Genomic DNA, 12,715 nt, shown 5'->3' on the forward strand with positions numbered 1-12,715 from the left:
TGGTCTGTTAGAAACTGTGTCAGTCATGTCAGTTTTTTTTAATAACGTTATGCAGTGCTTAAAGAGCTTCAATTTGATACGTTCTGTTGGCTCAGCAGTAAGGCATCTTAAGCATTCCTCCCAACACCAGATACCGCTGGACAATCAATTTACTTTGATCTCTGGCTATGTGATAAGCTACTGCAACAACTGCTCACATTGCACGATGGGAGACCTTAACATTAAAAAGGGCAGTGAAAATGAGCAATGACAAATCAATGTGACAGCTAAAGAAATACGTCCAACCACTAAAACCAAGTGTAGTCAGTAAAAATGTATTATGAAACAACAACAGCATTCCAGCAAATGATTACACTGCTTTGTGTCAGTCAGTTTCAAAATTTCTGTGCAGGTAAGCGGGGAACTGTACATGTTCATTATTGAAGAACTGTGCCCTGTCACCGAACTGAAAGTTGTGCCACTTCTTGTTGTGTGGTTTCAATGATGATGCCCACCCCCTGCCCCGCTGAGGACAGACTCCTCTGCCGGCTGCTGTAGTCACTTCACTCTCTCATGAGCTCCGCACACTCCCTCTGCTGGGCAAACAGGCGAAGGAACACACTGAACTTTCTCCTGTAGAAACTGAAATGCAGACATTGGCCATTTAGTTTCACTTCGTTTTCTTCTTGGCCAGAAAAAAATATTAGACGAACATTTCGACACAATAAAGGTAACAAGGAAAACAAAGTATCAGGTGGTGGTGTAGTAGAGCATAGTACAAAGCACCACTAACATGAAACAATAGAAGTGTTTCATTGCAAAACGGTGTATCCACCATTTTTGACTTTTGCATTTTATTATTGGAAATTACTGTTCAGAGGTCCCATCACCTATGTGTGAATCATCGATACTCAAATATTTTGGGAACATACTTTTTAAAGCTATATAAACTGCATTTTGCAAAAGGTCAATTTCCCAACATTCTACAAAATGGAGATACACCGTTTTGCAAATAAACTCTTTATACCATTCTCCCACCCTCCCCATCCCAGCCATAAGGATTTAGAAATGCAAATGACTAAATATAGTAGTAATACAAATTACTATTTTGTACAACTTTGTTAAAAGCATTTAGATAACTAGTACCACAAGTAACATTGGGGAAAACAGGTCAGTATAACATACCAGTGATGTTGTGTTACATGAGTTACACAACAATTTACTCACTTTTCTTGCCCAAGGTCTGGTTTTACAACTCTTCCGACTTTTGCCATTTTCCCCATGGCTTCCTGAAAGACAGTGTGAAAGCAAATGTAAGTGTGAAAGTTGGACATTCACACAAACAGATATGCCCCTGAATCTTCATATCACTCCGAAACTAATTGAATGAGTCTGTAAACACAAAGAAAAAATGACAAAGTATATTGCAGTACTTTGAAAACCTATGGTGTTTTTGCACATGTTACTTAACCCCTTAGCGCAGAGCCTATGTTATAACCTTACTGTCACCAAAATTGTAATGGCTATGTCTAAATCTGTTACTTAAGGCTCCCAGTACTGTCATAGCAATGTTGTTATGATGTAGTTGAGTCTTTTCAGCAAATAGTGAATAAGCCCGCCGGCGACCCCATCTGCAGTAAGAGGTTACGTGCTGGGCAATACCGTTATGGACTTGTAGTCAAGAGAAGCACATGCTCCCAAGATGGCAGCCCCCACCAGAACAGCTTCTTTCTCAGCAGGCAGAACCACAGGCAGACCTGAGGAGGCAAGCCAAACCATGTCTTAGTTTAGTTGAGTAACCTAAAGAGGCAAGCCAAACCATGTCTTAGTTTAGTTGAGTAACCCGCAGAGGCAAGCCAAGCCATGTCACGTGAACGTGAAACACGGCAACGTGAAACACAATTCATGAAACACACAGTGTATAGCCAGTGACTGTGTCAGTGCGCATGACCTCTTCCTTCACAGGACTATACCATCAAGGTCTACAAATGATCACATGTGTGAGACTTCCTGCTCTATGGTGTCTGAACCCAAGAGCTCCCAGAGAACAGAGAAACACAGAGACAGAGAAACTGAAAAGAAACTAACAGTCATTTCAATGGGACTGTATGTATTACAGTGCTATGTTGATTGCCTCAGCTCACCTGTTAGGAGTGTAAATCACACCCTTCATGGCGATGTAATTCTATATCGATTTTTTTTGGGCCAACGATTCGATTATTTTCGAAACTTAAGAAAGCTCCATGATTCGATTCATTTCGATTCGATTCAAATCAATGTGGGATCGATGCATCGGCTCAAATCGATGATTGTTTACACCCCTATTTATTACCTGTAGCGTTAGCATGCACCTGCACGAAAAGGGCATTCTTGCTAAGCCCCCCGCACAGGAAGAGGGTTGTGAGACAGTGGCCCGCTTCCCTCATGGCCTCCAGGATGTGCCTGGTACCTAGCTGGAAACAGATGATAGCACAGGATGAGTTTAAGAAGGGCTTTCGAGTGTCCACAAAGTAACACATGTTGTTCAGCTCACTCACATGAAAGGTCTTTCACAAGAGGATTATATTACTCACCGCCACAGCCTGAACGGTTGCCAGGTATAACACAGCCAGGTCATCCAGGGACTGGGACAAGGAAAGTCCAACCACCTACTCGTGTGTGTGTGTGTGTGTGTGTGTGTGTGTGTGTGTGTGTGTGTGTGTGTGTGTGTGTGTGTGTGTGTGTGTGTGTGTGTGTGTGTGTGTGTGTGTGTGTGAGTAGGAGCGGGGGGGGAGAGAGAGAGAGAGAGAGAGAGAGAGAGAGAGAGAGAGAGAGAGAGAGAGAGAGAGAGACTTAGTAAATTTAACTGCAGACAGCCGAGGCCAATATTGTAATAAAATAAAATGTATCTATACTCGAGACCAGTATTTCTCAACCGGGGTGCCGTGACACACTGGGGTGCTGCAAGCTCCCCTCAGGGGTGCTGCGGAAATGTGGCTGACTATGTGAGATTGACCTAAATAAATACATAAATTATATAATATAATACATATTTGTCTAAATTAATGCTTAGTCAGAAGAATCTTTCATCTACCATTTACACACAATTAAGTACATTTAGGTCGCCCCAGTATGGCCTGTCTGAGATAAAGCTGCAACTTCGAACGTCTCCAAATGTGTTACTTTTGTAAGCTTGTGTGGCATGGGATGCAATGCTATGTTAGGGCTTGTTGGTTTGGGGTGCTTTGAGATTTTTCATTAATTGAAAGGGTGCCTTGTCTAAAAAAAAAGTTGAGAAACACTGCTCTAGACAACACAGCCAATGGTTATACATGTTCACTGAGAATAAACTGTATTTCTGAAATACTGTACATCATTGCTTACATGTCATACATTTAGTAGTGAGATTGGCAGTGAGCATTTGTTTTCTAGGAAGTGCCCTCAACTCCAGATTACTGAATGAAGTGTTCGGGTACGTAAAACTAGGTAATACAATTTAGTAGCTACCACTCTCAAATGCAAGTTATAAGACAGCATGACAAGACAGACGTGTTGGCCTCGGCCATGATCAGCATCGTCACCCTGCAGTGGATACTTGATCACAATGGATTGATGCTCCATGAACGGATGCTGTTCTATGATTTCCTCAAGGCAATAAAATGCTAGGACTAAAATCACAGAGGGCAACAAAAAAATCTGTTACATCACACTAACATATAAAAGATATCAACATGATCCTAATAGTTTTCTTTGAAATACAAACGACCAATAACATGACCAGAGAGATTCTAAGGCACGATACATTTTCTGCACCATTCAAGGGTAAGGGCCAGCTTTTTCTCTCACCATTCCTTTCAGAGTGGGGTCAGCTAGAGGAGACCGGTTGCCGTGGAAGTCTGGCCACACGTGCAGACTGGATGTCAGCTGGTCCACGCTAGCTTGTTTTTTGGTCATAGTCTCCAAGTGTTTGTTAAGGTAGGAGTAAACACTGTCTTGACTGGACAGGAGGGGAACAGAGAAGGATACAAGTGGAAATTAATGACACTTTATGTGTCAATGTACAGCAGCTCTTTAAATAAAGGTGGTTTAGTCATTTAATGCACTGACCAGCTCTCCGCTTTCTCTTTCAACTCTGGGTAGGCTGCATGACCTTTCACCATGTAGTCAATCTGCTGACAGAAAAGGCTATGTACACATGGCAAAACGAAGGATCAAGGCATTTATAGTTTATGATTGAATATTAAACTTCCTATTAACCAGTATGACATAACCTGGACTGACCAGTCTACCAGTGGCGCTCTGTCCGCCTTCATTCAACCACAGGTCAGGCACCATGGCTGAATTGTAAGGTCCCCACACACCAGGAACAAAAATGGGGTCCTGGCTGATCTACCAGATAGGTAAAAAGTTCAGGGATATATGTCAAACACTGCTCAAACAGAGAGTACAATATAAAACAGATCATGTAAAAATCACAACGAGTAAGAACTTACCGCCATGTGACAAGACGACGTGCCACAAATCAGCGCCAATCGCGATGTTAGAGGTTGGTGTTCACACGGAAGCTGAAAGCCGTTGACATCAGCCCCTACAACACCTGTTCGGGGAAACATGGCGTCACCATAGAAACACAACACACTAGGAAGGTCAAGTCAACAGGTAACATCATCAAATGTGTCGGGAGACCCAGGGGTGTCGTACTCAGTAAAGTGTGACTGAGTTACCAGGGCCCCGTACATACAGTGGTGCTCATATGTTTACATACCCCAGCAGAATATATGCTTTCTCTGCGATTTCTCACAAATTATGAAGGATTACAGAAAACCTTTTTTTCACTCATTGCTAGTGACTGGTCTAAGACATTTATAAGCAGTCTTCTGTGTTTACTCTTCCAAAAGCATGATCACAACCCAAACTACCCAAATGACCCTGTTCAGAAGTTTACATACCCTAGTTTCTGATGCTGAATATGGCCCTGTTTAACATCAGGGACCGCTCTAAATTGTTTGTGGTAGTTGTGGATAAGGCTCTTAATTTTCTCAGATGACAAAACAGCACATTCTTCCTGGCAGAATGTTTCCTATAAAATCTTAAGGTGTCTTGCTAGAACCTCACATTTGAGGTTTCCCCTGAGTGGCTGGATGATGTTGAGATCAAGAGAGTGAGATGGTCGCTCAAAAACCTTCATTTTCTTCTTTCTGAAGCTAATGACGGGTTGATTTGGCTTTCTGTGTCGAAATATTGTCATGTTGGCACTGTTGGAATTTCGATTCAGAAATGCAATATGAGGGGGTTTGGTTGGAATCGAGCCAATGGGCAAGGGAATCATTGCATTGCAATAATCATTGCAAGGGAAAATGTTCAGGAGGCATAGGACAACCAAAAAATAACTTCAGGTGAAATATAGGACAACATGAATGTTTTAAACTATACTGTAAAGAGGCACTTGAGGAAAGATGGGTTGTTGGGGGTTGCCAGGAGAAAGCCATTACTACACAAATGCAAACATGTTATTTTGCATATGATACACCAAATAGCATAGTGAGAAGCATCAGAATGCCTGTGACAAAGTCATTTGGAAAAATGAGATCAATATGGAACTTCTTTCAGCCACTATTAACAGTACCATTTGGAGAACAGTCAACGGAGCCTATGGTGAAATTTACACCATCCCTTCTGTGAAACATGGTCATGGACCACTGATGTCATGGGGACATTTCAGTTACAAACGCACTATACTTTTGGTCCATACTCGCAGAATGATGAATATATTGCCCTGTGAAAAATACTGGAGGAAACTTGACACACATCAGCCTTGAAACTGCACATGGTCCATTGTTTGGACATGCCAACATGACAATATTTCAACACAGAAAGCCAAATCAACCCGTCATTAGCTTCAGAAAGAATAAAATGAAGTTTTTGAGCGACTGTTTCACTCTCCTGATCTCAACATCATTGAGCCATTCAGGGGAAACCTCAAATATGAGGTTCCAGCAAGACACCCAAAATTATTATAGGAAACAACCATTCTGCCAGGAAGAATGTGCTGTTTTGTCATCTGAGAACATTAAGAGCCTTATCCACAACTACCACAAACAATTTAGAGCGGTCCCTGACGTTAAACAGGGCCATATTCATCATCAGAAACTAGGGTATGTAAACTTCTGAACAGGGTCATTTGGGTAGTTTGGGTTGTGATCATGCTTTTGAAAGAGTAAACACAGAATATTGCTAATACGTATCTTAAGCCAGTCACTAGCAATGAGTGTAAAAAAAGGTTTTGTGCAATCCTTATCCTCCATATTTTGTGAGAAATTGCCAAGAAAGTGTATATTCTGCTGGGGTATGTAAACATATGAGCACCACTGTATAGGGGGCCCACACAGTGTCTGATTCATGTAGTAGATACTGGTATATAGCTCGGGGGGTCCATTGGAGCTGATAGCACATAGGGCCCACAATTTTCTGCTGCGCCCCTGGAAAGACCAACAGGATGTGTCACCTAGGCCAGTGTTTCCCAATCTTTTTTTGTCTCGTGTACCCCCTAAGCCTTTTCATTGTGCCATGAGTACCCCCAAACTCATGGTCTATATTGCTTTCTCTATCCCAATGTGACTATGTTACATTACATTACATTAGGCTTTTACTATGTTTCATGCATTTGCTAAAATTAAAAATTTCCAAGTACCCCCTGGAGTGTGCTCAGTCACGTACCCCTAAGTGGTGCACGTACCCCTGGTTGGGAAACACTGACCTAGGCCTCCTGCGTGCGCGTCTATTAGGCTGGCAGCCACAGCGGTGCCAGGAAGGAGCCCCAACTCTGCAGCAGCTTCCGGTGTCAGGCCTCCGCCCAGGGCTGTGCCAGGGGTGCAGGTAAGGTTACCTGTTGGAGACACATGGATGCACTTGCAAATCAGGCAGGAAATGAATGAAAAAGGCACACTATTGAGAAAACACATACAGTCAAACGTTAAATCAGTTCTTGCTTGAAATGTTTTAAGGATGTTACTTTTAACTTTTACTGTCAATGTTGATGTTTTTGACATTAAATCTATTTAACAAATCTGTCACGTCAATGAATTAAAAGGTGGATTGTGTAGGATGTTGGCCAGGGCAGGCAATGCAACTATGCTGGCCATCCCCAACTTTGGTCTTTTCATGAATACTTACTTAGTAATGAACGAATACTTAATGGTCTGACCAAAGTACAGGAAGTTTTGCAGCTAAGGAGGTCCATTAATAGAAATTCAAAATGGTAGACATGGAGAAGATCCACCGTTTATATGCATGTCATTTTCCGCATCACAATAAATATTTAGAAATTTATGGTGGTGGAAAATACTTATGAGAAAGATGTAAAGACTTTAGAATTAAAGATTAAGATTTTAAACATATTCTACTTATTGTTTATTTAGTTACCTTTACCCTAACAAGGCTTAATTAAAAAACAAAAAAAAACAAAAAAAACATGGCACCTATTTTGGAGTAGTTGTTTTCCAAAAGGTCCTCGAGTCCAATACTGGTCCAAAACGAATCATCCCATCCCTCAGGTGGAGAATAAGTCCATTTACAAACTAAAGTACAGAGTGATCTAGGACACAAGAGAAAACATGCAGCTAGCTAGTCATGAGAGCCATTCTTGCGCACCTCTAACAATGAACACAAAGCCCAACCCTTCATAACAAAATTAATCCTACTCATCAATAACCCTTTGTACTGTCCAACACTTTGTATATTGCCGCCCTCTGTATTGTTTATATTTCTTAAGATCACTGTTATTCTGTACCTCTCCACTATGGTTTACTGAGTCACTTTGGATAAATGTTTTCTAAATGTAAATAAATGAATCACATGATATAATGCACTGTATGTAATAATGCACCCATTGCCAGTGAAACCAACCTGGTTAATGATCCGGTCGCTTTCCAAGACAAAAAATCTGGCAGATCAAAAAAGTGAGCAGCCTCCTTCCAGCAGCTCTCTTTAAGATTCTGAAATGATACAGAGACAGGATAAAACAACCAATACATACAGTACCTACAAGTTTGATAGTAACAAAACCAATCCCTTCCCGTCCTTTGGTAATTCTGTGAGATATCTATGATCAGGACAAACAAACAAAACAAAAACAAAAAACAGGAGGGGGATATGAGGGGGTATGATTTGGTTTTACTCCTTGTGATGGAGTGACCATCACTAAGGTTGGGGATGTGTTCTGACTGTTATGCCAACGAGCCTGGCTCTTTGGTGTAGCGGTCAGAGCCCCAGTTTACTACCCCAGAAGGTCTGGGTTCGAGTCCCAGCTGGGCAACTCTACTCCCCTTCGCTACAAATGGTGTCAGAAGTGGGATGGCTACCGTGAGGCCATCGGAGGCGTACCCATTGTGTGTGTGCCGTAATTCCATGTGAGGGACCCCCAGGATTGGTGACCCCAGTGTGAGGGACCCCAGTGATGGGTGAAGCATTGATGATGGGGCACACTGAATGGGAGAAGCATGATGGGCAGCTGCGTGAGGGACACCATGAGTGTGTGAAGTGAAGGGGAAGGCAGTGTGATGGAGTGACCATCACTAGGGTTGTGGGTGTGTTCTGACTGTCACGCCAACGAGCCTGGCTCTTTGGTGTAGCGGTCAGAGTCCCAGTTTACTACCCCAGAAGGTAGCGAAGGGGAGTAGAGTTGCCCAGCTGGAACTCGAACCCAGACCTTCTGGGGTAGTAAACCGGGGCTCTGCCCGCTACACCAAAGAGCCAGGCTCGTTGGAATGTTAGTCAGAACACACCCCCAATCCTAGTGATCGTCACTCCATCACAATCCTCTACACAAAATTCATATACTCTCTTCCAATACCCACAGAACTATTGTAATGCAGTTATGTACCTTTGCAGCAAAAGCATGTGGAAAAAAACTGCCCCCTTCGGCACCTCAGAGCAATGACCAGATACCAATGACCATCTTTCACCATCAGTATCAATGGTACCAGCCGCACACATGATTAATCACCATACATACACCATACACAACAGAATCACTTGAAATTAAGGACACTAGGTTAGGCATGGACCCGCACCTCTTTCAGCCAGAGTAACTTTGGGGGCTGCATCTCAGGGGACATCACCCCTCCCACTCCGCTCAGGACCCTGTGGCCCGCCGCGGTGATGCGAGCGGCCTGCTCGGCTGCCCTGTGGTCCATCCACATGACAATGTTTCCCTCTTGAGAATCTGGAGGAAAACCTTGAAAGTAACACACACAGCTTACAATTCATATTTTTGTGTGAGATACCAAACAGTTTTGTGTCATACAAGTCTAGTTGGAGGGAAACAAAACATTGATGATGGACTTGGATTACTCACCACCGCGCTCCACAGCAACTGGTTGAAATCTTTGGTCCAAAACAACGAGAGAGCAAGTTGCATCAAAGCCAATCCCTTTCACTTTGGTCTTGTCAATGCCCTCAGTCACTTTCTGTCAAGTCAGATTTTGCTTTGTTAATATTATACTAAAGCCACTGTACACATTAACACGCCAAAAGGTGGTTGCTCCTCATGATATGCAATAAAAATATTCAAGTCAAGTCAGCTTTTATTGTCATTTTCTTTATATGCACAAGTCATACAAGGAAAATGAAATTACGTTTTCTCTCTTATACCATACCAAGACATACACGTACACAAGAATGACATTTAACAGACTGACATAAAGTGCAAGACAGGACAGATAACAGTGATGAACTGGTAACAATAAGTGAGCAATAATAAATACAGTACAAATTAACATTTAACATTCAACATTCAACATGTAGACAGAATATAAGATATAGAATGTAGACATTACAATAATAAACAATTATAACAGTGACAGTAGCAATAGTACAGTAGTAATAACAATAGCTATATAAAAGTAGTAGATTTGGAGTAGCAGCATTGTAAGCAGCATGTTGACCATAACAGTTCAATCACCATGTTGTCAACTCACTTTAACTGTGCTGCAGCACTTGGCCCAGATATCAGATGACGATTGAACATAATGGTCTTGGTGGGGCAACCAAATGCGAATTGGTTCTTCAGCCATGCTTTTCACTTGTCCATCACAGGTGACAAGTGCGGCTCGAACGCTGCCTGTGCCGACATCTACTCCTATGTAATATCGCTCTGTGGAACTCTGGGCGCTCGCCATCTGGTTGATTAGATAAAAGACATGTGGAATCAGGTGTGTTAGTAGTAGGCCTATGTATGCATTATTCCATAACCATAGGCTAATTATTATTTCTTCCAAAGTTGAGTTGTCTAGTATGCTTTTATCTGATATAACAACATTCAGTGACTTTAGAAATTGATTGATAAACGAGGTCCTCTACGCGCTACATTGTTTCGCGAAAATTAACAATGTAACCACAGTTCTAAATCGCAGTCGCTCATTCTTGCAATAGCCTGTGCACGTTGGTAGCTATGTTGCAGACAACAGTAGTCTACAACCAGGCACTTACCAGTCACGCAAAAGTTGGAGATGGCAAAGTAGGAACAAAGTAGACAAGTTGTGGAATGTTTTATTGAGCGCTCCCTTACCTTGCGTAAACCTCCGTGAAATCAAGCAACTGTTAAGTTTTGTCATCTAACCTACTCGGGCGGTATGCAGATTGTTGGTCTGACTGTCTGGTCTGTGGTTTGGCAGCAGTCTATGAACTTTTACGGGTGCCCGGAAGGGTAAAAAATGACCGTCTGTGAGAGAAACGCGCAACACTTGATTTGTTGAAGTTTATAACCTGCTATCATAATCACCAGCACGAGAAGCAATTGCGTTTCAAACTGTAAATAAACGTTATTCTAAGGTTTCATAGATAGATAGATAGATAGATAGATAGATAGATAGATAGATAGATAGATAGATAGATAGATAGATAGATAGATAGATAGATAGATAGATAGATAGATAGATAGATAGATAGATAGATAGATAGATAGATAGATAGATATAACAGTATCAGGCAGTGGTGAATAAAGTGATGATATTCTAGTGTGGATTTAATAACAGATGTTTATTGAAATTGAATTTCTTTTGGGAACAGAAAAGCAACAGACCAAAAAGTCAAACAATAGACTACCATGAAGAACTCAAAAATAAAAGGGAGAATCAACGAGTTCCCTACTTGTTTCATCATCAACATCAACATCAACAGCACCAATATAATGACTTGCAATGTCATAGCAATGTTGTTATGGTGTAGTTGAGCTTCTCAGTAACTTAACAGTGAGTTGGATCGGCATCAAACCTATGTGTATGAAAGGGCTACTCTCTCACTTGTTATTAGATATTTTGCCATGGACCCCCCAAAGGTATGACAGGCTTTACACTGCACGTCAATGAAGCAACTCATCTGCATTGGAAATATTGACATAGTGATGGTAAGACGTAATAAGATTTCATGTCAATACAGTAAGTAGTTTAACTGTAGGAAATAATCTAGTGTATATGAGGGGATCAAAGGAGTTTCTTTCTCTCTCGCTCACGGCATGTACACTTGGGTTGAGGGTCAAAGTTCCCTAAATTGATAATGTGTAACTTTGTGTGTGTGTGTGTGTGTGTGTGTGTGTGTGTGTGTGTGTGTGTGTGTGTGTGTGTGTGTGTGTGTGTGTGTGTGTGTGTGTAGCACACAGCCGGGGACTTGTGATTTTTTCTTCCAAAGAATACAATAGACATTGTACTATGCACTTCTGACACTCCTGGACACTTGGTTTTGGGCTGCTCTGTTCCGCTCAGCTAAGGCACATGTGATACATCACTGGAACACTTTTCTTTTGTACAGTTTTTATCTTTGTGTGTGTGTGTGTGTGTGTGTGTGTGTGTGTGTGTGTGTGAGAGAGAGAGAGTATGATACCTGCCTTGGGCTGAATGTATGTAAGAGTGTGCTATATATGGTTAATATATGTAATGTGTGTAATACCTGTGTGCAATTGAAACCCGGAGTTCAAAAGACATAAACACACACACGCACGCACGCACACACACACACACACACACACACACTCACGCACACACACACACACACACACACACACACACACACACACACTCACTCATGTACACAATGTAAACAACACAGTTCACGACCTACACACCATCCACTCGCATCCACTACATACTACGCAAGATACACGAAACAGAGTGACCCCTGTTCTATCAGTATTCCCCAATGAAATATGACAACAGCTACACATACACGCAAGAATTACTACAGCCAATCAGATGTCACACGAGCCTAAGAACGCGAGCCGCTGAATGAAACCAAGGCGCAAGGATTGTTTCAGTCTCTTTGACAACCATCATCTGAGCCAGCCACTTGCTGTTTGGAAACTTTATCATCATCGTTATAACCGTTAACAACATCAACATTTTTTGAGCATCACCGGACAGTGTGGAAGATCACGACAGTAAGAACATCATCAAGAGCCACATGTTAGCTGACAGCCACGTCGGTAAGACAACTCTTTTATGTGACAAACGAAAACACTGATATTTACCGCCATCTCCGGCACTGATGCACTGATTCTGCTAACAGGCTAACCCCTCAAGAACCACCAGAGGCATCAACTTCTCACCATCGTATCATCACATCACACATCACCATCTTCAGGAGCGACGGTGAGGAATAACTGTGTTTTAACTCTTCTCCTCTCATCTCCTGCACTGTGTGAATGGATTAGCCACAGAAATGTTAGCAATGCCCAACAAGAATAACGGTTGCCCCGAACGTTCAT

The 12,715-nt window shown here is 42.1% G+C and overlaps 1 protein-coding gene across 4 annotated transcripts; it reads right to left on the minus strand.

Moving 5' to 3' along the window:
* Window positions 1–298: 298 nt before the first annotated feature.
* fggy (FGGY carbohydrate kinase domain containing) lies at window positions 299–10,616 on the minus strand. Of its 4 annotated transcripts, none has more exons than XM_063220365.1 (16): window positions 10,526–10,616; window positions 9,936–10,136; window positions 9,314–9,425; window positions 9,030–9,181; window positions 7,864–7,952; window positions 7,437–7,552; window positions 6,716–6,844; window positions 4,452–4,555; window positions 4,240–4,347; window positions 4,066–4,127; window positions 3,805–3,955; window positions 2,553–2,627; window positions 2,312–2,432; window positions 1,642–1,736; window positions 1,207–1,268; window positions 299–621 (listed from the first exon to the last, which is right to left on the minus strand). In XM_063220365.1, exons 2-16 carry the CDS (start codon window positions 10,134–10,136, stop codon window positions 543–545), a joined length of 1,656 nt encoding a protein of 551 aa, XP_063076435.1. In that variant the 5' UTR covers window positions 10,526–10,616; the 3' UTR covers window positions 299–542. The 4 variants fall into 4 exon arrangements, with proteins under 4 accessions (XP_063076435.1, XP_063076433.1, XP_063076434.1 ...); XM_063220363.1 differs by having other exon boundaries at window positions 9,030–9,193; XM_063220364.1 differs by lacking the exon at window positions 10,526–10,616 and adding an exon at window positions 10,447–10,519 and having other exon boundaries at window positions 9,030–9,193.
* Window positions 10,617–12,715: the final 2,099 nt, after the last annotated feature.

This window comes from Engraulis encrasicolus, chromosome 16 (assembly GCF_034702125.1).
Source record: "Engraulis encrasicolus isolate BLACKSEA-1 chromosome 16, IST_EnEncr_1.0, whole genome shotgun sequence".
In the NCBI taxonomy this organism is placed as follows: domain Eukaryota; kingdom Metazoa; phylum Chordata; class Actinopteri; order Clupeiformes; family Engraulidae; genus Engraulis; species Engraulis encrasicolus.

Bases quoted from the DNA above. Each gene is read 5' to 3' on its own strand.
- fggy (XM_063220363.1), bottom strand. From the start codon at position 10,136: ATGGCGAGCGCCCAGAGTTCCACAGAGCGATATTACATAGGAGTAGAT. The intron at 9,426-9,935 runs GTGAGTTGACAA...CTGACTTGACAG, and splicing joins AGTGCTGCAGCACAGTTAAA to AAAGTGACTGAGGGCATTGA. The intron at 622-1,206 runs GTGAGTAAATTG...TCTGCATTTCAG, and splicing joins CCAGACCTTGGGCAAGAAAA to TTTCTACAGGAGAAAGTTCA.